The 26,199-nt window shown below is 34.2% G+C and overlaps 3 protein-coding genes across 3 annotated transcripts; 2 read left to right on the forward strand and 1 right to left on the reverse strand.

Annotated features, from left to right (window-relative positions):
* Positions 1-1,179: 1,179 nt before the first annotated feature.
* On the forward strand, positions 1,180-3,805 carry LOC148554064 (serine/threonine-protein phosphatase 7 long form homolog). The gene is made up of 5 exons (XM_088494963.1): positions 1,180-1,191; positions 1,390-1,651; positions 2,879-3,332; positions 3,416-3,506; positions 3,626-3,805. Exons 1-5 carry the CDS (start codon positions 1,180-1,182, stop codon positions 3,803-3,805), a joined length of 999 nt encoding a protein of 332 aa, XP_088351089.1.
* Positions 3,806-12,981: 9,176 nt separating this feature from the next.
* Positions 12,982-15,666, forward strand: LOC107610191 (thylakoidal processing peptidase 1, chloroplastic). The gene is made up of 6 exons (XM_016312292.3): positions 12,982-14,090; positions 14,239-14,307; positions 14,424-14,492; positions 14,590-14,676; positions 14,771-14,838; positions 15,087-15,666. Exons 1-6 carry the CDS (start codon positions 13,398-13,400, stop codon positions 15,211-15,213), a joined length of 1,113 nt encoding a protein of 370 aa, XP_016167778.2. The 5' UTR covers positions 12,982-13,397; the 3' UTR covers positions 15,214-15,666.
* A 1,126-nt stretch (positions 15,667-16,792) lies between these two features.
* LOC107610190 (protein NRT1/ PTR FAMILY 4.5) lies at positions 16,793-21,122 on the reverse strand. Its single transcript, XM_016312291.3, has 6 exons — positions 20,986-21,122; positions 20,831-20,909; positions 20,509-20,726; positions 18,107-18,556; positions 17,895-18,019; positions 16,793-17,765 (listed from the first exon to the last, which is right to left on the reverse strand). Exons 1-6 carry the CDS (start codon positions 20,986-20,988, stop codon positions 16,928-16,930), a joined length of 1,713 nt encoding a protein of 570 aa, XP_016167777.1. The 5' UTR covers positions 20,989-21,122; the 3' UTR covers positions 16,793-16,927.
* Between the last annotated feature and the right edge of the window lie 5,077 nt (positions 21,123-26,199).

Consider the following 26,199-nt stretch of genomic DNA (forward strand, 5'->3'; position numbering starts at 1 on the left):
AAATATATTTATTTTTGAGAAAATTAAAAAAAAAACACTTACCCATTGAAGATGCGCTTTTTAATTTACATATGGATGCATGATAAGTGCTGGACTCTGATATGGAAGAGGGGTGTGCTTAACATTTTTGTGGTGTCAGTGGACGAATTAATCGGACCCTGCGAGTTGCGTAGGAGGAACAACTCGGACCCTTCGAGTTGCAGTAACCACACGGAGCGTCCGATTTGCGCTTAACCAAACGCACGGTCCGATTTACTCTTCCCTGGACACGCGTCGCACTGGGGCGTCTAGGACAAGCGGTGCCCTGAAACCAAACGAAGACCAAGTTACCTACTCTCACCATCCGAATTAACTCATTCTCACATTTCACTTTCAACCTCACTCCCATCTTCTTCTTCTTCCTTTCTCCGGTTCTGAAAGCTACTTGCTGGAAGAAAAGAAAACCATGCCAAAAAAAATAAAATTAAATTAAAGATGTTGATCGATTTGAGCTTCATATTATTCATTATCTCAGTCATTCTGATTATGTAAGTGTTATTTTTAAATTTTTTAAATTTTTTATATTTATAGTTATTATTGTTAAAAATTTAATTATTATGATTATTGTTAGAAATGCAAGTTAGGAATATAAATAGAATGATTATTAGGATATCTCCATATTTGTTAGATTTTGTTAAAATTTTTCTGAAATTTTTTTTCTAATTTTTAATTATAATTATTATTAGGAAATTTGTTATTATTATGCTTGCTAGTTTTTTATTTTAAAAATGTAAACAGAACATAACAGAAACGGTAGTGATTTTTTTAGAGAGAATTTAATTTTTTTTAATTTTTTATTAAATTTTATTATAATTATAATTGGAAAGAACGTGTAAACTTTTTAAAAAAAAATTAAAATTCTTTACTATAACTGTTGTGGATGAAGTTAAATGTTATTGTTATTGTGAGAAATTGTTAGTACTTACTGAATGATTAGTGGGATTATTTTTATGAAAGCACGTTAGGTTTTATTACGAGGATATTTAAATTTTGTTAATTGTAATCATCATTATTAGCAAATTAATTGTTCTTACCGTTGTTAGAAAATGAAGGTTTGGCATATACTGGTTAGTAATATTTTTTGATAGTTGAGGAAAAAATGTTTCAATGATAGTAAATTAGTAATTAATATTAGATATTATGGTAGATGTTGTAAGTTAAGAATTTTGATTAGGAATATTTGTATTAGTAATTATTTTCATTAGTTGTTAGTTATGAATAAAATTAAGGATTAATAATTAATTTTAGAAGTTAGAATAATTACTTTTAAAAGGATTCAGTAAGTTGATTTATGATAGTCATATAGTAATTGTTAATGAGCTGACTATTAATTTGTTATCTTTTTTATAGAAATTAAGAATGTTGACTTGTAATCACCCAATTCCTCCGGATCGGTACAACGATAGGGTGGAGGACTATTTACGACTTACCGGTTTTTATCATGTATCTCAGATTGGGATAGTGCAGTGTCAGAAAGTATTGGTGAATGCTCTGATCGAACGTTGGCACCCTGAAACACATACGTTTCACCTTCCCATTGGTGAATGTGCCGTGACTCTTGAAGATGTGGCTCTAATTCTTGGTCTTCCCACAGATGGTCTTCCAGTCACAGGCAAGGTTGTCAAACTCGCGAGTCTAAGTAAACTCGTGGAGCTGACCTAGACTCGACTCGCGAGTTAACTCGTAGACTCGTACGAGTTCACCTGTTATGAAGTTTATATATATATATATATATATATATATATATATATATATATATATATATATATATATATATATATATATAATGTATATTTACTCAATTTTAACCTTTCAAAATTAATAATATCAATTTTAAAGCACATAATAAATTAAAATAGTAGCATACATTATAACAAATATTTTAAAATACACATCCAAATCCTCTATAATTATTCTTATACAAATACAACATAAAACACACAAAATTAAAAATTCTAAATCTGTAATACTAAATCTTTAATTGAACATTGAACAATATCAAATAATCAAATTAACTCTAGTCAAAATAATTAATTACTAATTAGCCATGAATGGATGAACCATTTGGCCATCTAACATAAATGATAAGCAATAGGCTAAAATTAGAAGCAATAAAATTTAAAAAATAAAATAAATAAATAAAGAAGCAAAGGCTCAAAGAAAGGGCAAAAGACATACAAAAAATAGAGAATACAGAAGAAAAGAAGGGGTAAAATCTCAGCAACAGCAGATCGAAGACAAGGGTGCAGCAGCAACACAAAACAACAGCAACAAAGAGTCATGAATTTCACGACGGTGCAAACCAGAGCAGAGATAGGACTGTAGGAGAAGTAGTCGAACTCGTGAACGGTGATAGCACGATGGAGTTGCGGATAGTGGAGATGTGAAGAAATACAAAGCAGAGGGCAACATAGGTAAAATTCACAGACAATGGCGCAAATCAGAGCAGAGGTAGCAGACGCAGGTGAATAGCGGCAGCTTGACGAGGAATGGCGACTGCGGCAAACATGGAGAAAGTGAGACTTGAGGGAAACGATGCAGATGACTGTGTTTTGATTGAGTTTTCTTTCATTTTTTGGGAGTGTTATCATAACCTAATAAAAAAAGTGTTTTTTCGGTTTCAAAATGACATTTTTTTGAGCAAAAATGAAGAAAAACACAAACTCGCTAACTTGGTCCTAGACTCACGAGTTTGTCCGAGTTTGACCGAGTCTAGCCGAGTCTAGCCGAGTTTACTCAGGATAGAGTCTATGCCCGAGTCAACTCGATTCCATATCTAAACTCGTAAACTCATACGAGTTTACGAGTTAACTCGAGAGTTTGACAACAATGGTCATAGGGATGACAATGAGTAGTTTTGAAGCGTTGGAGGCGGAGTGTTTGATTCAATTTGGAGTTGCACCGCGTAAGTCAGACTGTAGAGGTAACTGCATAAAACTTACCTGGCTGCGGGATCTAAAAGAAAATTTAGAGTTGACTGATGATATCAGTATACAGAGGTATGTGAGGTGCCATATTATGTTGCTGATCGGGACGATATTGTTTGGGGATAAGTCTGGGGTAGGTGTGCACTGGAAATTTCTACCCTTGCTACGTGATTTTGTTAGTATTGGACAGTATAGTTGGGGAATGGCATGCCTAGCACACCTCTATAGGGCGTTATGCAGGGCATCTCGTTTTAACTGCAAGGAAATAGATGGTCCACTAACACTTCTACTCGGTTGGGCTTGGATCCGGCTGCCATATCTATCGCCGCTACCTAGGGAACCCCGCAGTTTTCCGCTAGCAAACAGGTAATAATTTGTTACAATGTACCCGTATCTTGAAATTTAAGATTCAGTTGAGCTAGTTGAGCTAATTGAATATATCATATTAGGTGGCGTAACTGGGAGCGTGGTGACCGACGATATAGATATCTGAATCTAGCTCACTTTAGGAAGGCATTTGATGAACTTCAAGAAGGGCATGTGTGTTTTAATTAAAGAAGTATTAGTTTTGGGTTTAAGGTCTGAGACATATTTATGAATCATTGTTATTGTTATTGGTATTGTGGGTTGTAATAATGAGGTTCGTTTATTTTTCCCAGTTTGTTTGGGTTGCTTATACTATGGATCGCGTGGATCCGAACATCATTCCTGCTGAAATCTACATGCAGTCGGTTGTCTGGAGCGCTACAGTTCCTTTGGTATCATTTGAATGTATCGAGTGGCATGCTACCGATAGGTTTAGGCGACAGTTTGGTTTTGTTCAGGGAGTACCTAATTAGGAGCGGAATCTGGCAAGGCGCATGGAGAAGTCCTGACTGGTCCCAAGAATCTTAACTGGGCCACGGCACCGAGTCATTCAATTTGGGTGATGCATTGGTCAAACAGGTATAACTACGTTCTATCTGAGCTTCCCATGCCTTCACAGCATCCATTAGATTGTTACATGTATTGGTACCGATCGAAATTTGGGGACCACTTGAACTTGTCAAATCTTGTGGGTCAAGAGAATGATGAAGGTAATCACGATATGGATGAGGATGATCAGGATATGGATGAGGATAATCAGAATACCGATGAGGGTAGTCAGGATATGGATGATGACAATGAAGAACAAGAGCCACATTCGCCGCATATATTACCTCCAAACCCGATTCCAGAAGAACAACCTCAGTCCTCAAACCAGTATGTTCCTCAGACACAGTTTCCCCCATCATTTCCAATAAGTCAACAATATTGGGGTATGTCACAGTTTGAAACAGGAGAAAGAGGTTCTTTTAGATAGTTACTTGGGTTCATGGCTACAGATGCAGGACTATCACAATATGGCCATCAGCCTGAGTTCATGGCAGGTAGGTACTCGTTGGATGCGAGGTATCTGGGCCATACCTCATCGGTTGCTTCTGGGGGGTTCGTATCAGTTGACTCTAGTAGGAGTGAAGGTGGACGCGGAGTTCTTAATAGTCAGAATCCTAACCGTATTTCTATGGGACTCATTGAGGAAAATGCTAACACACTCGAGAAAGAGACCGATGCGTATCTAGTAGATGACCCGAATGACGAGGATGATGATGAGGAGGATGAAATAGAGGAGTTCGATGAGGATGAAGAATCTCGTAATGATGGTATTATGTTGTGTATTTTACTTTACATGTTCGATTAGTTATTTATTTTTTGTTCATAACTGGCATCTCTGTTTGGTTTTTCTTGAATGATATGTGGTATCTATGTTGGTTTGATTACCTGATGTGCTACATGTATTTGTTTTTATAAATTGTATACAGGTCAGGAACGCACTCCGGATGACAAAGTCAAAGGTTACAATATGAGGATTGATCCACCACGTCGTAGCGCTAATCGCTACACTCCATCTGTCTTCAAAAAGGCAGCGAAGAAATGCAAGAACTTTGTGAAGGATGTAAAGTGGACAATCAGAAAGTAGTTGTGGTGTAACGTATTGATTTAAGTAATAATCATGTGGACTATGTTTAGAGTACTTTATATCTGTTGGACATTATGTATTAATGAGCTGGACTATGCTAAGATTTCTATTGTATGTTTAGAGTATTTATGCATTAATGACCTTATTCAGGTATTATTGATCTGGACCATGTATTAATGTTTCATAAAATCTGAGTATATTACTACAGATATCATGTCAATATACCTCAATTAGACAATTGAGATCATATTATAACATGCTACAGGTATCTTATATTTAGTGTTGTAAAAACCGGACCGGACCGGTCGATTTAACCAGAGAACCATTAAATCGGACCATCTACTAGTCCGGTCAGAAATTTGGACCGCATAAGGTTGAAAACTGGTCTTCCACCATCACCAAGCTATGATGATTTTCATTAATATAATAAATATAAACTTGTAGTAGATATTAATATAATAGATATAAACCACTTAATAAATTATTAAAACTATTTTAACATAAAAGCAAGATAAAAACGTTATACAATGTTATATAAATATGAGATTTCGAGTGATTTTATAAAATGTTACATATATTAGGTCAAGTTAAATCAAATGGACAGCTCATGCCATACTATATAATGCTACACATATCATATGAAATCTGAGACTGTGAACTTATTGAGCATCTCCGTCGGCATTTGCACCAGCTGACTGACGGCATCTGCTACGACTATGTCCCTTGGCTCCACACAGCCTACATCGCCTAGGACGATGTAACATTCGCGTGTCCATCTCATTCAAGAAGCGGGTCATTCTTGGGCGACATTTCGTGACGCGTCTCAGGTACGGATTCGGTACGAACCGAGGACTGTTGTAAGCAGGCCATGTCGTAGGATTACCTAGTGGCCTAAACCTTGCTCGGTACACCCACCGAACTTGGTCCATCTTATACACATCATGCACATATAGTTTCCAATCCAGTCGCTGGTTGGCACAACATGCGAACACATGTCTGCAGGGGATCCGGTCCACCTGGAACTCACCACAGTCACATAGAAAGCCACGTAGATCGACTGCAAACTCCAGTCCACTTGGCATCTCACGCACCTCAAATACCTCATTCTGCCGGTCAAAGCAACTGACTTGAATGTTTCCTGATGCAAGTTGGTTTGCATGCAACTTCGAGGTCACGACATCAGAGAACACATGGCCAGAATTAATCCGCGCTTCTGCCTCCGCTCTTTTTCGGGTGAACAACTCGTTTAGCCTGTAGAATGTTGCCTTCACAAGAGCAGTAATGGGAAGATTGCGTGCACCCTTCAACACGGAATTGATGCATTCCACTAGATTCGTCGTCATGTGACCCCATCGGTATCCACCATCAAATGCCAATGCGTACTGTTCGTGAGAAATTCGGTTTAACCAGTTTGTATACGCTTGGCCCCGTTCCCGTAATCGCTGGTAACGCACTTCATACTCCCGCACCGTCCTCGAATATCCTGGAAGATAGCAACATAAAAAAAGAAAAATAAAAGATGTCAAAACAAATGCTGAAGGTTATTTCTGTTAATAACTTACTTAAATTTAGTAAATGGTTACCAATGTTGACGACCAATTTTTGGAGGTACGGTGCCTTGAATTTTCGTAGAAAATTCGACTCTATATGCCTAATGCAAAACATATGAAAAGCTATAGGAATTGACCAAGCTCCGTTACTGCGTTCCACAGCTGCATTGATGGATTCGTGTTAGTCGGATATTAGACCCACACCATCCCGAGTGACAACATGTTGACGAAGGTTGCTAAGGAAAAAGTGCCATGCATCAGAAGTCTCTCCCTCTACAATAGCAAACGCAATTGGGACGATATTGTTGTTGCCATCCTGTGAAACTGCCACTAGTAGACAACCCTTATACTTTCCGTACAAGTGAGTCCCATCCACTTGGACAATTGGCTTACAATGTCTGAATGCCCTAATACAGGGGTAATAACTCCAAAATACTCGATGCAGTACTCGAATATCACCCACCAAGTCATTGCCTTGATATGCAGGCATAGTCTCAAAATGGACAACAGCTGATGGCTCTTTATGACACATGGCCTCAAACCATATAGGCAACGCTTCAAACGATGCTTCCCAACCTCCAAATATTTTTTCTACTGCCCTTTGCTTAGCCAACCATGCTTTCCGATAGCTAACGGTGTAGTTGAACTTCGATTGCACTTTCGCTATAACCGACTTTACCTTTAAGGAGGGGTCAGCCTCAACCAATGGTTTTATCGCTTCTGCAATTGTGATAGAATCCAGCTTCGAATGATCCTGTGAAATGGTGGCTCTGGTACAGGTGTGATTACCATTATACCTCCTTATAACCCAACAGTACTTCTTGCTGATCATGCTAACCCTGATAAGCCAACCACACCCTGACCCATACTGCGTACACTTGGCATAAAATGTCAACGGCTCAAACTCATACACCCGGTAGTCTACGCTTCGTCGTATGGTATACTCTTTTATCGCCTTAATAACAGCTTCCCTGGAACTAAACTCCATACCAACGGCAAATTCACCATCTGCGACAATAGGAATCTCTACAATTGACAACCACCATAGGAAAAATCAAATAAAGACAGATATTTCAAAACCGATAATAAGGGTAAATCTACAGTTACTGCCTATGGTATGATATAAATCCAAATCTGACAACATGTTATTATGTCACTCTAATTAAAAAAAAAGGAACAATCGGCAGAAAAGATAAAAACCAGACCGAACTGGCCGGTTCGACCGTCAAACCAAATGAACTGGAACCTAACCGGTCCGGTTCACTGGGTTTGAACCGTAGAATGGATCGATCAACTGCGAATGATAATTAGAAACTCACGTAATATTTACTAATCATATTCGACAGAATTTTATTATTACCTAATAAGTACTTATAGTATATATATAACAGTGCTATTTTTTATTTTTTATTTACATAGGACCGGGTCAACCGGTTTTTTCACTAACCCAACGGTTGAACCAGTGACTCAGTCACCTGAACTGCTCAACCACCGGTTCGATGCTAAGAACTATAACATCAACGCATGATTAAACAATGGTAAATAAATACTAATTAATTCATAACTAAATCAATAACTAACTAAAAAAAGAACTAATACGACGTATTACGTACCTGTAGTCATATATTCCGGAAACTCCGGAACATGCATGGCTTCCAAGTCCAAAACTCGCATGAATGATGGCTCCTCAAACGGCACTTCGTTTGCGAGTGCATTTGCCACCTCTGTCACATTTGGAGTTGTAGTTCCATCACCTTGATCTTCATCTCCATCTGGACCAACAAACTCGTAGTTACTTTCGAACTCTTCTTCACTGTCACTATTATAATCTTCCCGTAGAATATTCCGGTCGGCCTCAGATTGTTCAAACTCAACATACAACTCGATGAACAAGATCTGAGCCCGGTTTTCAATATATATTGAAAACATCTCTTGCATGCTCGCTTTGTCCGTCACATATTTGGTTTGAAACTGGACGAATCCACCAAATACCTGTATGGGATATCTGTATAGAATACAGGATATCTTTCTTGCCCTCTCAGAATCTATCTTTTCACAGATCACACCTTTGAGCTCCTCAAATGAGATGATAAAAGGAATAACAACATCAAGCAGATTTTCACAAATAAATTTTACTCCTTCAGACGTTTGTAGTAAAATCTGACCAAAATAATACACTTTTAGTAACACTCTGTCACTCATTTCTCTCAATCACAAAAAAAAAAAGCATAGCTTTAGCTACTAGATTTTCAAGTTTAAAACAGGAAGTAATAAAGAAACGAGAAAGAAGAAGTAGAAGACGCAACCGTTCAAGTTGGGGAAGAAGACTCGAGTAAGCTATCAGTTCACTTCACACTTTTATATAGACCACCTTAACGAACTCGCACCCTTCGACTAGGTTAACATCATTCAAAAAAATATTAAGAAATGAAACCGGACCATGCGATTTCTTCTCGCAGTTCATCAAAAAAATTTTCATCCGCACTCAAAACGGAGGGTCTGAGTTCAGTTCAAATTCTAAGCATGGAACTCGGACCATGCGACTTGTAGTACCATTGCATATTAAAAAACCAACCTAAGGTAACACGGAGGGTCTGATTTAGAGCACCCCAAATTTTATTTCTCATTAGCATACAAATCGGACCGCACCGTGCGATTTGATATGCAAAATTCGTAACCAAAGAAAACGCACGGTCCGAGTTCTTCTCCCTGAAACTGCCAAAAAGCTGTCCCACATATACGTCTAGTCCCCCATGCTTCCATATCCAAGAAAAGCACACATATAGGTTCCATTTCGATAAAATTGAGCAATTGAAGATGATCCAGATATTTAATAATGTGTTTTTGAAGTAACGTAAAATCACGAACCATTTTTTTTCTAATAATTTTACTACTCGCTCACTTAAACTACTTCTTCTTCTTCCTACTATTTTTCTTCCCCGCTTCCTTGCAACCAAAAACCTCAACCCTCTCTCCCTTACAACACAAACCCTTACTCACTTAAACTAAACCCTCAAAAAACCATGAACCCTCACGTTGTACAAAACCTCACTTGCGTTTTGCTTTTTAAAGACCCCCTTCGGCCATTTTTCCAAACACATGTCGAACATGCATCGTAGCTCCTGCCAATCGCAACCTTCATTTTGTATCTGTCATTTGGCAAACGCAACCTGTCTTTTGAGTAGTTTAAGATGGTCAAATGGCTGGTTATTGTCTGCATGAAGGAGACATATAGGACACATTTCGGTTGCTGCTCTCCTCATGCCAAATGTAGCTATTTTTTTTATTTTTTCCCATGCAAGGACGAGCATACGAGGGCAAGTGGAGGCCTCGCTCCTTCCAGTTTTTTTTAAATTAATATTAATAAGTTATTAAGTATGATTAATTTTTTAAAAAAAATTATTTAATATTTAGTCTAGTATAAATAAAAGTTCAATCTAATTTAAATATTAATGATTTTTAATATTTAAAAAGTAAGTAATAATATTAAAAAAATCTGAAAAATATATTATTATTAATATTTTTAATTAAATAAAATTTTTTAAATTTCATAAAGTGGATTTTTTTTCTTCTTCTTATGACCGCCTTTCTTGATTTATTTAGTATTAATTCTTTTTGTTTCAACTGCTACAACTGAAAAACTTTTTTCAGCTATGAATATTTTGAATAATGACTTAGAAAAAAAATGAATTATAAATTTTTTGTCAATTGTCTTTTAATTATACTTAAAAGAAAATTGCTGAAAAATTTGACAAAATCTATTATCGATGAATTTTATGATACAAAAAATCGACTATTTCATTAGTAAAAAGTACACACGTATTTTTTGTACTTTAAAATATATTCTTTATAGATATATTTTTTTAATACATTTTATATTATATAATTTTTTTATTATTAGCCTCCATAATAATATTTTTGGATTCATCTCTACTTTCATATAAAACGTGACCTGCGTTTTACAAATATGTGCCCATTTTAGGTCCACATATATAAATAATATAGCATTTATCAATATTATTAAATAACACTCTTCTAATCTTTTTTTACTCTATTTTTAAATTAATTTTTGCTTATTTTTATTTATTTGCAGAACTAAATTTCTCTCTGTAAAAATTTTATAAATCTCGTGGTCGCAGATAATCCCGCAGATGTAGATGTTTTTCCCATCCGTGGTCTTTGATACCATTCATGAACCTTCTTTTTATCAATAAGCTTTAAACTGGAAGCATGGAACTTTTATTTTTGGGTTATTAGTCGTTGACTTTGACTTGCTCCAATCCCAACTTTGGTCCTCATAATTGTTAGATGACGTATGCGCTTATGTCACGTATGGCAGCAGGCAGAGTATGGCGGATCTTCTTGGCTTCTTCATTTATCAACTATGATTTTTCATTTATTTATTTATTCCCGTCACCTTGTCCATTTCTGTCTATAAGGTAGGAGTAAAACTAAATAACTCTATTTGTTGACTATTCTTTTATAGGTTACTTTTATCCAAATATCTTTATTTAAAAATAATATTATAAAAATTATTAAATAATTTAATTAAATATATCAAACGATTTAATAATTTAGTCACCAAAAAACGATTTAATAATTTATAATCAATAACGGATCCACAAAAAAATTTAATGATAAAAATAAAATTTTAATATAAATATATTTATAATTTAAAATTAAATTTAAATTTCTAATAAATTAATTATCTGATAAGAGGTATATTAATCTAGAATGATCAAAAAATAATTTATAATTATTTTTTATTCATTTTTAAAATTTTATTTATTATAATATTTATGGTATAAATATTCTTTTGATCAAAACAATTACCAGCATAAGATAAGATTATTTTAATAAAAAAGTTAATATATTAATATATAGAGAATATATATTTTTATCATAACTAATCTGTAAAAAAATAATAATAATTTTAGTTATATTTAAAAAATTAAATTTCAATTCGATTATTAACTACTTAATTAATGTTAAAAAGTTACATTACCTAAGACTATCAAAAACATAAACAATATATATTACATTTTGCATGATTTTTTATATTATCTTTTAATTTCTCAAGTTGTTCTTAAACAATATTAAACTTATCATCACATAATTTATCTACATAAGTATTTACTTGTCTAAATTTTACAATTAATCTTTTTATCTCTATGCTTAGTCTCTTTTTTTTTTGTGCATCTAATTGTTTTATTTTAGTCTCTAACTATAATCTTATATTTCCACAACTCCAACATTCTCTCCTTTTTGCGTCACCTTTATCAATCTACTAAAAAAATTTGTATTTTTTATTAGGGTAAAAAAAAAATTTTCTATTTAAATTCTTTATTCCAAAAATTCAAAAAATTAGGGTGTCACTACAAAAATAATGAATTCTTCTATCCTTTTCTTTTAAATGGCCACTCATTTTTTATACTGTCATCATCATCAATCTGCTAAAAAAAGTTGCATTTTGACATCCTCCCACAAGCAAGATACATCCTATCATGGTCAGACACAGCCAATGAAGAGCGCACAATTATTGCTTTCCCACATAAATACATGTGTCTTCTTTCTTTGAGATTGGAACTCCTCAAAACACAGCTTCCCGAATAGAAAATAAAAGAGATTTTTTAACTTTGATCTATATTTCTATTCCTATTTGTGTGTGAAAGTCTCACAGAAAGTAAAAAAAAAATTGAAAAAGAGATAAATCTCAGAGAAATATGAATTTATTATAGGTAAAAAACAAAGATATGTAAATAAATTCACAATTTGCTAACATTTTTTAGATGTTTAATGTTAATAGGGACTAAATTAAAACAAATTATATGGTATAGAAATCTAATTGAAAAAAAATACAAGAGTTTAATTAAAAATTCAGTAAAATTATAGAAATATAGAGTAATTAAATTTTATTAATTTTTTGTTGAGTTGATTTATTTATTTATTTTTAGTTTTTATACAAAAAAATTTTTTAACAAGATAATTATAATTTTTTTTTCACAAAATTTAATATTTATCTATAATTTTAATTCTTTTAAGATGTTTGTGAGGATAAATGTCTCTTTTATTTCTTTTTAAATTTGTATCTATTCATAATATTTTCACATAAAAATGTCTTTATTAAAATAATTACTTTTTTATATATTATTATATACTATTCATGCTTTAATAGATAATTATATTTATGTACCGTTTATAAAAATAATAAGTAACAATATTATTCCACAAATAAGATTTATGAGTACTACATAAATTTTTTATCATAAATTTATAACAGTCAACTTTATATGAAATTCTTTTATTTTATGAGAATATATTAGATGGTTTGTGTTTTATTTTAAGCATAATTTTCATTAAACAAATTTATATATGCAAAATAAATAGAAATAGAACATAATTTGACACTGTCTTAATGTTTTATTAGTAGTAGTTAATTTCACAATAGTATTCTATTGATGAGTATGAATTTATCAATTTATATCAATTTATGATTATGACGAGGGAAAGTGCAGGTACACCGAGGGTAGCCGCCGTATATATAAACCCAAAATAAAACAAACCTATAATCCTCTCTCAGTCTTATTTTTGACTTTCAACCATTTCCATTCTCACACACTCTCTCTCTCTCTCTCTCTCTCTCTCCCCCCCCCCCCCCCCGTGACTCCCTAATTCTGTTAACGCCGTGGGAGTGTTATCGCCGGCGATTCACTCCCCTGAGTTCCACCACACCCTTCAATTCACCTCTTCTGCACTCCCTTTACTAGTTCCTTCGAAAGAAATGGCTTTCATCGCTTGCTAGGGTTTCGTCCCTCCCCAATCGTTCTCCCCCAAATCACAGTGTACCTAATCTTCTTCCTCAACCTCTACTATTTCGTCTTTATGGCTATCCGCGTAACCTTCTCCTTCTCCGGCTATGTCGCCCACAACCTTGTCTCCACCGCCACCTCCCGCATATCCAATTCCCGCTGCCTCCAAGAATGCTGGATCCATTCTCGCCTCTTCGGAGTTAGCCCAAAACATGACCGAGATCCCACCGCCGGTGTCCGAAGCTTCCATTCCGATCATCTCCGGCGGCCGAAGCCACGCAATCCTTGCGCCTACACCACCCTCGCCGGAGAGATTTTCGGCGATAACTGCAGCAACCCGATCGTCTTGGGCTTGATCTCCATGATGAAGTCAACGGTCGGAGTTTCTGGTTCATCGTCGGCTTCCGTGGGTATTTTCGGTATTTCGCCCTTCAAGACCTCTTCCATCATACCTTTCTTGCAGGGTTCTAAGTGGCTTCCGTGTAACGAATCCGTCCCTAATCCCACCACCACAAGCTGGGAGGTCGATAAGGGCGGAACGCTGTGTTCGGAGGAGGTGGCCGCTAGCGCTGTCTCCGCCGTTGAAGCTGGGAAGAGCAGGTGGCTCTCGCGGGTGTTGAACGTGTGTTCCGAGGATGCGAAGGCCGCGTTCACCGCCGTCACCGTTAGCTTGCTCTTCAAGTCCTTCCTGGCTGAACCTAGGTCTATTCCCTCTTCCTCTATGTACCCAACCCTCGAAGTCGGTGATCGCATTATGGCCGAAAAGGTTGGTTTTACTTTCACCTTGACAAGAAGAAATGTTTAATTTCTCAGTAATTTAATTTAATTTTTGTGGATTTTGGTCTTGTTTGTTGTTTCCATTTTTTTTATATATATATTTAATTGTTCCCCTTTTTCGGTTAATGGTGTTGCAGTTTTCTTTCTTCTTTAGAAAGCCTAACGTTTCAGATATAGTGATTTTTAAGGCACCTCCTGTTTTACAAGTAAGTGAACCAACTCCTTCAGTTGCTTTTAGAATTTGGAGCTTTTTAAGAATTGCATTATGCAGTTGAGTTGTTAATCAATGATGATGTTTATCGTTTGGTTTTATGTTGTGTAGGAATTTGGTTTCTCTTCCTCTGACGTGTTTATAAAAAGGGTTGTAGCTAAGGCTGGAGACACTGTTGAAGTAAGTTCTATGTTCTGAGTAATTAGTTTATCAGATTACAAAGCATTTATCCGATAATATCTTACATTGTATGCGTGTTGTGGTTTTCTTTTGTCAGGTTCGAGATGGTAAATTACTTGTGAATGGTGTTGCTGAAGAAGAGGAATTCATTTTAGAGCCTCTTGCTTATGAAATGGAATTAACGGTAATGTTTTGTATTTGCCATGGGAATAATATTTCTGTCAATTGATTGTGGAACTACAGCATGGTTAATGTTTTTGTTTTTTATTTTGCTGCAGGTTGTGCCAGAAGGATATGTTTTTGTGTTGGGAGATAATCGTAATAACAGCTTTGACTCACATAACTGGTAACTTCAATCTCTTTGTAACTGACTTTTGTTTGTTGTTCCATTGGAGAGTATGCTGCTTTAGGGGGACAACACATTTTCATCTGATTGTTGATGCCGTTCTTCTCAAATATCTGGCTTTATGTAAACATGCTACCAGAGTTCACAATTTTTATTATGTATAACTTACTATTATATATTTATAGATATAACGATTCTTGAATCTTGACGCTTTACTGATCATATTTACTGGTTTTTTTTAATATCAGGGGTCCACTCCCTCTTGAGAGCATTGTTGGTAGATCCATGTTTAGGTACTGGCCTCCATCCAAAGTATCTGACATTGATGCACATCATAAACTCACATCTGGAAACAAGGCTGTGGCAATTTCCTGACATGATTCCTGCTGCCTTCCTATGATGATGAAAGGTGGTTCCAGATACATAGGTCCATTTCTTCTGAATTGATCGCTGCTCCTGTTTTAGTCGGGAGTGAGCTGTCATCGGTGTTCAACACTTCTCTGAGATGAGCAGGAGCCTGCTCATCGTGAATATAGTTTCTGATGAATCTTATTCATTGACGTGAATTTGTCAATGACCCAATAATGATGAATGTCTTATTCATTTAGTGGTAGGCTGCAATATTTTGCTCCTTGCCAAAAGGTCCACGGTGAAAAGTAAAATGAAAGATGAATGATGATTGATTTTATTTTGTGTTCCTCATGTAAGTTATTTGAATGCTGGAAACTCGAGGAATGCTTTGACATGGAACCAAGTATTTCCCTCTAAATTCCATGATCAAACATCCTCCTCTCAATCCGAATTGATGTCATTCGGTCATTTGTGCAATTGTCTGAGCATGGTTTATGGTTGGTTGGCATTTATCCTTGTTTGTCTGAACATGATTTTTCATTGGCCTATAAATGAGCTTTGATTGATAAACTTGATCAAAGCAGATTTATCATCCCCTCAACCCAATTCCGGCAAGGGTGGGTTAGTTTATTGTTTTGGTCAACCTCAACCCCTATTACAGGCATTGTGGATCAGGGAGGGTAAAAAGTCCCCCATTGGGCAATGGGCATTATGATTAATCATTTGTTCGTGTATTAATTTTAGTTATATTGATTGTTCTTGAAATCTTGTTACGTCCCCTTCCTGTTGAAATTCTTCTGTTTCTGCTTTGATCATTCTGATTTCTATTTTAATTCTTAATAGAGTACATGATATTGTATAGATTAGGTGTTGAATATTTTAGTTTGTTCCTTATTTGTTCTTTTGTTTATTTTCCTAGTTTGTCATAAGTTCTACTTTTTGGTGTTGATTTCTTTTCGGAAAAAAAAAAGAAAACTTAAAAATCAAATATAACTCTTGTCTGGTAAGAATAGGCTTGCCTTTACAGTTACAGTTAAAAGACCTTGCTCGAACCAAGTGTAAAATTAAAAAGAAAAGAAAGTAGAGAAAGAAATAAAGAAAAGAAAGACAATAATCATGAACAAAGTATAACTTCTAACTTTTTAAGATTTCAAACATATGGGAATCGACAATTCATGACATCAACTCTCAGTCATATCATGATTAGCAGCTAATTAATGAATGGAAGTACTATGTTTAGCACGATGAAGAGTTATGTTTTTGCTCTTTCAGCAATCAACTTGCATGCCTCAAGTTATGTGGTAGGACGCAGTTGAGTTGCTGCCAGAAACAGCGCTTAAATTTGCTGGAAGGAAAAACAATTGAGAACTGAGAAGCCTTCTTGTTCTGGGTCATAGGATCCTTCATATTCGTTACTGCGGAACTTTGAAAAATAACTGATGGACATTAATATTACGCCCTTCATTAACATGCTGCACTTGCTATATGCAAGGGTTGCTTCTTATATTACTTTATTTAACTTGCAGTATGATTGCTTGATGATGATCCAGGAATGAATTTGGGAACCAATAGTCATTGCTGTCTTAATAGGAACCATAGCACAAAAGCCAACTACAATCATTATTTTCAGTTATTAATAATAACAATTTCCTTGTTATACAGTTTACCTAGCTTCTTATAAGAATTAACAGCAGCATATAATTTATAAATTACAGTGAAGAGTGAAGAGCGTGCAGGCCTACGCATTAACCATTTCAAGAGCATTATCTTTTGAATCACGGTGCTTGTCTTCTACTGCTTTGTACTTATACCAAGAAGCACAAACTAAGTAAAACACAAAGTTGAGAACACTCATCACAGCCAATAGCCAATAGAAGTAATTAAGGTTGTCTCTGTTCAAGTTATTACTTGCAAGCCACCCTCCACTGACTTTGTTAACCACCTCAACCACCACTGTGCTTGTGAAGTAACCAAATGCCACAGAACACCAAGCTATTGCAGTGCTTAAAGATTTCATTCCAGCTGAACTCTCTGCATAGAAGAACTCCAGAAGACCTATGATAGTAAACATGTCTGCAGCTCCAAAAATGCCATATTGGAAACCAATCCAGAACACACTCATTGGAAGAGCCTCTGTGCTATCTACCATGTTGTGTTGTACGGCCACTGATTTGCGGCGTGTTTCAACGAAACCAGCCACTGCCATGGAAATAGCTGACAGAACCAATCCAATTCCAATCCTCTGAAGGTGTGTGATCCCTGTGGGGATCCCTGTGAATCTTCGTGCCAGTGGGACGAAGATGCGGTCGTATAAAGGGATTAGGACGAACATAAACAACAAAGGGATGACTGGGATTGAGGGACCTGGCACTTTGAAGCCATGGAGGTTGGTGTCCATGGTGTTGGCTTGTTGTATGCTAAAGGTTTGAAGCTGTGCCAAACACGTGTTCATGAATATTGTGCTGAGTATTATTGGTAGCATTCTGATTAGGATTTTTGTTTCCTCTACTTGTGTCACTGTACACAGATTCCATGGTCCATCATTGTTTGTGACAACCGCCGCGCGGTCCAAGAATCTGGAAATTCAATTTTCACATAAGGTCTGATAAGGAAAAAGATGATGTTTCTAATAGAAAGTTACTACTAGTCATATTAAATAATGAAGCATAAGAGAATTCAGATTTGTTAGTCCATAATTTTATAACCTGAATTGGTTTGTCCTTTTAATGATTTCATGATTGTCCACTCTTTCTTTTTCATGAATTTCATGCAGTTCTTCTGCATTCTCTGGAATCTGAACTTTTCTGTTTCTCAAGGCTACTACAAGAACCTGGTAGTTCAACAAAACATGAGTCCAATTCCAATGTATTATTACAAAAATTCATGATGAATGGTTATTGTTGTTATTGTTGTTTACCTGAATGATTCGAACTAGAGGGCTACTTCCCTTTGGGGCATTGTTTCTATATAAAGACCTGCCCATGCATATGAATATGATTGCAAACAAGACTGCAATAGTGCAAATAGTAAAACTCCAAGCCCATCCTTGGTTGGTACTGACCCAAACAATGAAAGTAACACCAACAATGGCTCCTATGGTTAGGCTAAACAAGAACCAGTTGAAGAAGCTTGACATTTGAGGAGCCTCTTTAGGGTCCTTCTCATCAAACTGGTCTGCACCTAATGCTGGCAATGCTGCCTTAACACCACCAGTTCCCAATGCAATAAGGTAGAGCCCAGTGTAGAGTATTGCAACCTGTCCATCTGTGGCAGCATCACAATGACTCATCTGTGATGCTGCTCCATTCTTGCAAGATATTGGTCTTAGCTGCTGGAAGTGTGCTTGAGCTGTAAGCAGACCATATCCCTGCAATTACATCAACTAGTTTATGTTAAAAGTTATTAATCAGAAGCTTATGTTAATGTTACTTTTCAAGTAGTGGTTAAGTCAAACACTTGTTTTGTTGTGATAATTCATTTGATTGTGTTGGTATAAAATTTTTGGAAATGTTTGATAATAGAAAAATATTAGCTAAAAACTGCTAAAACGTACTATTTTTTGTTTGAGTAAAGTATACTTTTTGTCCTAGTTTATTAAAAATTTCAAAAATATTACTAAATTTTATTTTGTTTCAATTTTGTTCTAAAAATTTTTTATTTGCGTTAAATACGGGTATTTTTAAATTTTTTAACAAATTTCAGAGACAAAAAATATATCTTATCCTTTTATTTTATTTAATACACTATACAATAAATATATACTAAATAAGATAAATTTAGACTATTTGGACATATTGTTTTTTGTCTTCTTAGTATTATCGAAATTTTTTTATGCATATGATCCTTCTGATGTAGTAGCTCAAATTAACATCAAGAAATGACCTATAACACAATGAACTTTTTTTTGAAGTTGGTTACAATAAATTATATTATATGCTGATTAAAGACAAATTATTTTGTAATAATTACATAGTTGAAATGGATATATTGTCCGAGTAATTAAAAAATCAGATGAGCAAGGAAGATAGAGAGGTATGAATAAAACAATCCTTTTCCAAATTTCCTAAAACACTACTCGGATAAACACTAACTTGAGCATTGAGTATTTTTGGCAGGTAGCCACCTCGCGATATTGAAGAATATTCGATGAGTTCTCATAGCACTTGCGATATCTCTGTGCTATACCTCAGTTGGAGTCTAGGTAGATTAGAACACATACGAATTAAATTCATTTTAAATTGATGCTTGATTGATATATGTTTGAAAGCTTAACATGATTATTTTACTCATAAAAGGGTAATGAATTTCCTAAGTAAGTAGATACGACACGGATGGAGTGAAATTAAAGAAACGGTGGTGGCGTGAGTTTAAAGGTGAAGAATAGGGATAATTTGAGAATTTTGGTTAATTTTGTTTAAAAAGTTAAAAAAAATAAAGTTTTGGTATTTTTGTCGTAAGAAATTTATTTTTTTGGGTAAAAGATTAGTTTTGTTTTTTAATGGGTTTTGCTAGAAAGACAATGACTTTTGTAAATAATGTGAATAATGCGCTCTATAATTGACTCAATAAAGTAAAAAAAACACTCCACTTCTCAAATTACTTCTTAAACATTAACATGAGAATAACTATCTGTACACCTAGTAAATTAAACATGCAGTCATTGTTAACTGTACATGAGTAAATCGAATAAAAAGAAATAACCATCCAATTAAAAATAATGAACATAATCATCTACATACCTATTAAATTCAACATCCGACATATCCATTATTCACAGTTTAGTATTCCCATTGTCTACCTATACTTTTTCTTTTTTAATAAAAAATTTTGTTAGTATTTTAAATATTTGCGGTAGAAATTATTATTTTGTTTTTTTATGAAAGGGTAATGAATTTCCTAGATAAGTAGATATAATATGGATGGATTGAAATTAAAGAAAAAATTCTTGCCAATTTTAGCAAGTTTTGACTAAAGGCAAGGGACGATGTTGACCTCAGAAAAATTAATATTATTATTATTATTATTATCATCATCATCATCATTATAATAATAATGGATGCATTTTGGTGTCGCCATCTTACACTGCAAATTGAGCTACTCTTGCGAAGAAGATATTTATTTATATCTAACTCAAGACTATTCTTGCGATGGTTGTTGGCGATGAGGCTGGTGATATACTTCAATAATTGAGGACTATATACTTATTATAATATCCATTTTTGTTTCAAAATTCTTCCTTATTAATTAGCACTTGATTGATTATTTCCTCAATGAATAATGATAGCTGTAATCATGATGCTATGTAGTTGTTGTACTCACCAGCAATTCCATGGATGCAAAGATAACACATGTTTTGAACCTAGACAGACATGTATCACTGATGAATCCTCCAACTAGAGATAGCAAGAATGCAGTTCCCATGAAGTTGGTCAAGGTTGTGGCAGATTTTGTTAAGCTGAAGTTCATGAAGCCAAAGAAATATGTTACTAGGCTCACCGCATTGGCAACGAACGCCATGTTCTCTAGTCCTTCCATAGCTGCATGCACCAATATAATTACAAACTTCAAATAAAAACACAACAAACTAAACATAATATAATACTGATTTGGAAGGAAGCTAGCTATGCTGTTAATTAGTTACCGTATACAAAAAGTGCAGCTCTGTTTCCTCCTTTCCTTCGTAGCCCTTGTTGGGTACCCACCATATCTCTGCAGATTCCCTGTTGAGTAATATATGTTTTAGGAACATTCAAATTCCTGGCTCATGTAAAACTGAAATAAAACATCAAAGATTACCATCGTTTCTTGTTCTTTCTAAGCAGAACCCGCTTCTTCTTGTGGCACTTTTACAGTTCAATCACATATGAATTGAATTTATATATAAGAAGGAGTAGTTACTGGTCATTTGATACTTTGAATAGATTATTGGTTCCAAGTTTCCTAATTGTGAGGTTTAAATTAAATAATAAAGCATAGCAAAACAATCCAACAACATGGCATTAGAAAAATAATATTGGTCACGTTGAATTTTGTAAGCTAAGTTTAACTATATATATATGTCCTTGTATTAAGTTGACTTAATCATTCGTTTCTAACAAGAACAAATTATTGCATGCTGATACAGCTTAACTTGGGATTAATTGGCATCTCTAAACTACCTAATTAATTCATTCATGCATGTGCTGTTGAGTATATGTCACTATGCATACGGCTCTCACAAATAACCATGACTAATCCTAAAGCTGATGAACCTATACATACTATTACATTGTTCAATATGAACTAATCAAAGATCATTATTCCTTATATTAACCTTAAGAGGATGGTTAATTCATAATAACCGCTGCTGGCTGCAACAGTAAAATGAATATTAACAGAGCTTACATACAAGTCATAGCTTCACATACTCATCGGAGGGAAAATAAATTTACATAATATATTGATAAATAAAGTTGTTTTAATTTGCACGCACGTTTTCATAATTCATATATAATACAATATAAATAGGCGGTTTGAAGATGCATGATGATCATAGCGACCAAAATACATTTGCACTAATAAAAAAACGTTTGACAAATGAATAATGAGTATATCGCACATTAACACAGCACAACTTATTCCTACTAAGAGTGCTAGGGCCAACAGAATTTGTGATGTGTAGCCATCAATTAGTCATCATTAATATTTTTTATAATGTGAGATAACATTTAATAGTCTAGGATTACTCATTTTTTTTTATGGTTAAGTACTGACCAAATTTCAATAAAAATGCTGCCCTCTAGATTTTTTCTATTCTCTATTCTTCGTAATATATCAAAATCAACTCACAGACTTTTGGTTTACGTGGGAGAAGCTAACAATCAGATTTAGAAATTATAAATATATTTGTACATCAAAATAAAAAATGTTATTTATACATTAAAATCAAACATTAAAATCAACCACAAATATATTTGTGTATAAATACATATATGGTTTAATTTATTTTCAATGTATATTTATATTCCAACATGTATTTTATACTAGTAGCTAATTTTGGCGTACACATAGCATAGTTCATATATTATTTAGTGAGTTCAGAAATGATACAATATATAAGGCTATGTATAGATGTTAGAAGAATCAAAACTATAAAAACATAATATCCTATAATAAATATATAGATATGCTAAATAATTATAATTGATACTAATTAATTCTAATTATACTCTAACATCCCTCTCGAACTAGAGTGAGAGCTAAAGATACTATCTTGAGTTTGGACACTAGAGTCCGAAAACGAGTAGGATGATAAGGAGAAGTTGCCGAACAAAATGACAATCAATCTTAATGTGTTTGGTGCGTTCATGAAAAATATCATTATGAAAATTCTAAACAGCACTACAACTATCACAATAAACATCAATTGGGGATTATTGAAGGACACCCAAGTATTCGAGAAGCCAACGAATCGAGATAACCTCAGCAGTGGTGTTAGCGAGAGCACGGTATTCAATTTCAATGCTTAATCGAACAGTGAACGTTTGTTTCTTAGTTTGCTAGAAAATGAGAGAGTCATCAAGAAACAAATAATAACTAATAATAGAATGACGATAAGTGGGTTCACTAGCCCAATCAGCATCAGAGTACGCCTAAAGGATTAAGGATGAGTGGACAAAAAAGTAAAGACTATGAAACATAGTACCTTTGATGTAGCAAAGAATGTGAAGGACTGCAGCATAGTGAGTAGTACAAGGAGCTGACAAGGACTGGCTAAGAACATGAATTGGATAGGCAACGTCTAGTCGTGTGACAGTCAAGTAGACAAGACCTCCAACTAACTGTCGATAAAGAGTAGGATTATCTAAAATAGTGCCATCGATAAGAGTAAACCGAACATTAGGTTCAAGAGGAGTAGATTCAGTGTGACTATCTGTAATTTTGGCTCGAACAAAAAGATCAGAAGCATACTTAACTTGAGAGAGATAGATGTCGTCATCTGAGAAAATGACATTAAGACCAAAAAAATAATTGAGAAAATCAAGATCTTTCATCGCAAAAGTGTGGTGAAAGGATGCTTTAAGATCAGAGATACCATCAACATCGTCTCCGCTAATGATCATGTCATCAACATACAAAAGTAGAAGAACAACCCCACGTTCACTTTTATGAATAAAGAGAGCATTCTCATGAGAGCTGCAAGTAAAATCAAAGATTGCATATAGTAGTGCTGAACTTTTCAAATCATTCACGAGAAACATGCTTAAGACCATAAAGTACTTTACGAATGAGATAGACTTTGCTAGAAGGACAAGAATATTTCGGGGGTGGTTTCATATAGACCTTCTTTTTTAAATCTCCCTTAAGAAATACATTCTTCACATTTATCTGACTGAGAGACCATTTTATAACCACAACAATGGCAAGGAGAGTGCGAACAGATGTGAGATGAGTAACAAGAGCAAAAGTCTCTTCATAATCAATACCATACTCTTGCGTACATCCTTGAGAAACTAATCGTGCCTTATAATAGTCAATAGAACATCAGAGCGAGTCTTAATCGTGTATACCCATCTACTACCCACAATTTTGTGATCAGAAAGAGGATTAACCAAGTCCCAAGTGTGTATTTTTTCAAGTGACTAAATTTTTTCTTTCATTGCTTGCTGCCAATTTGGATTTACGGGGGCTTCTCGAAAAAATTTAAGTTCATGGTGATGAAAAAATAGTAGAAAAATAGTGATAATAAAAAAGATGAGGAGGTGAATTTCTTACCCTAAAAAAACGATTGAAGGGAGAAGGCATGACAACAGAAGGATTAGTGAAATCTGTAGAATCTGTAGAATCATTACTAGAAAAAATATCAATATTGGGTTAGTTAAAATGGTGACTGAGTAGGAAGAATTGACTCAAATGAGGAGAACCTAGAAAACATGTGATGCTCCCAAAATACAACATGACGAGACATACAAATACGTCTAGAGAGAGGATCCCAACAACGATAATCCTTGTGTTCAGTGTCATAACTAAGAAAACAACACATGCGAGCCTAAAGTTCAAGTTTACTATGTTCATGAGGTTGAAGAAGAATAAAATAGATACAACCAAAGACTCGAAGAGAACTGTAATCTGGAGAGGTATGATAAAGACGCTCAAATGGAGTAATGTTACCAACGACAGAAGAAGAAAGTCTATTGATAACATAGACAGTAGTGGGAACAACTTCACCCCAAGTACGCCCAAGACACGAAGAAGAAATAAGCATTGCACGAACAGAGTCAAGAATGTGACGGTGTTTGCATTCAGCCGTCCATTTTGTTGAGAGGTACTAGGATAAGAAAACTCATACAAAGTAACATGTTCAGCAAGAAAATTTAAAGTTTGGAGTTACGGTATTCCATAGCATTATCGCGTCGAAAAAATGTAATGACCTTGAAAAACTATGTTTTAATCATAATGGGAAAATTAATATAAATCTAAGACAACTCATGGCGATTAGTCATCAAATAAACCCAAGTAAAGCGTGAATAATCATCCATGAAAACTATAAAGTATCGAGTCTCTCCCATAGAAGCGGTAGGAGTGGGGACCAGACGTTAGAGTAGATAAGATCAAAAGGAGAACAAGTAAGAGATAAATTATTGTGAAAAGATAAAATTGGTTGTTTTGCAGTTTGACAAAAAAATACAATCAAAAGACTCATTATTAATCTGACCTAGAACACCCTTAGACACAAGTGGATGCAATTTTTCTAAGGAGTTGTAGGCAAGACGGTGATGCTACAAGTGAAGGGTAGATGGAAAAGAAATAGTACAGAGATTTGACGTAGGAAGAATATGAAGATTTTCGAGTTCAAACAACTTTCTGACCTTATGTCTAGCTCCGATGATTTGTCCCATTCAACAATCCTACACGTGACAACCAAAAATAAAAAAATTGACATCAAAATCAAAATCAACAAGTTGACCAACAGAAATAAGATTAAAGTTTAATTTTGGAATAAAATAAGTATTATGGAGATTAAGATTTGACTGTGAAATAGAACTCTATGTGTTGCATGCAAGAGGAAACTATTAGCAGTGTTGATAGAAGATGTATTTGTAGTGGTAAATAAAGACAAAAAAAATGATGCAAAAGAGACATATGATGAAATAACTGAAACTAAAATATCATTTAGAATTATCTAAAAGAGCAAAAATAGCAACAAGAGTATTACCAAAAAAAAAAAGAGAAAATGCTTAAAAAAAGACGTAATATTAAATAGAAAAATAAGAGACGAGTTGAGAGAAATAGAACTAGTAAATTTAGTAGCAGCAGTAGCAATAAAAACAAATACATTCTTAAAGAAGGTGGAATAAAATTGATCCTTGAGTTAATTAGAACATAGTAGATAAGTAGAACAAATAATAATTAAATGTTTTGAGAACTTTCAATAATAACAGAAAAGTTAAGGAATGATATATTATACAAAGTTATATATAATGCTAAAAAAATTAAAAAAATAATATTTTATAATAAATATATAAATATATTGAATAATTATAATCGATATTAATTAATCCTAACTATATTCTAACAAAGAGGAGAGAAATTAGTTAAAAAAAATTAATGTCCGATTTTAGAAAAATAAATAAAAGGCGCTTTAGAAACCTCTGGCAGTGTTTTTAGAGAAGATGTGAGGTCAGTTTTGTCTTACATTGTTAAATTATATTTAATTATTGGAGACCACTTTAATAAAGACACTAAAAATATCTTTTTTTTAAGATGTTTACATGTGTTATGTTATTATTGGACATCTTTATTAAACTGATTAATAATTTATTTTTTAATAAATCAGAATAAAATCGATTTATTATAGCAATAATAATAAATCCAATTATCTGCATTATAATTATTAGACCCGGTTTAATCTGATCGAATTATACAATCTAAACTAAATATCTTTAAATTTTTTTATAAAAAAATAAATATATCCCTAATTTTTTATTTTACAGATATTTAAATTCCTAAAAATTTAAAAATATAATTAAA

The sequence above is a fragment of the Arachis ipaensis genome, chromosome B7 (genome assembly GCF_059453495.1).
Source record: "Arachis ipaensis isolate K30076 ecotype BB chromosome B7, ASM5945349v1, whole genome shotgun sequence".
In the NCBI taxonomy this organism is placed as follows: domain Eukaryota; kingdom Viridiplantae; phylum Streptophyta; class Magnoliopsida; order Fabales; family Fabaceae; genus Arachis; species Arachis ipaensis.

Coding starts and splice junctions, on each gene's coding strand:
- LOC148554064 (XM_088494963.1), top strand. Junction 3,333..3,415: donor AGTTTTCCGCTAGCAAACAG/GTAATAATTTGT, acceptor ATATCATATTAG/GTGGCGTAACTGGGAGCGTG. Junction 3,507..3,625: donor ATGAACTTCAAGAAGGGCAT/GTGTGTTTTAAT, acceptor TATTTTTCCCAG/TTTGTTTGGGTTGCTTATAC.
- LOC107610191 (XM_016312292.3), top strand. CDS start 13,398: ATGGCTATCCGCGTAACCTTCTCCTTCTCCGGCTATGTCGCCCACAAC. Junction 14,677..14,770: donor CTTATGAAATGGAATTAACG/GTAATGTTTTGT, acceptor ATTTTGCTGCAG/GTTGTGCCAGAAGGATATGT. Junction 14,839..15,086: donor AGCTTTGACTCACATAACTG/GTAACTTCAATC, acceptor TTTTAATATCAG/GGGTCCACTCCCTCTTGAGA.
- LOC107610190 (XM_016312291.3), bottom strand. Junction 20,727..20,830: donor AGCTGCACTTTTTGTATACG/GTAACTAATTAA, acceptor TGGTGCATGCAG/CTATGGAAGGACTAGAGAAC. Junction 17,766..17,894: donor AAAAGGACAAACCAATTCAG/GTTATAAAATTA, acceptor TTGAATTTCCAG/ATTCTTGGACCGCGCGGCGG.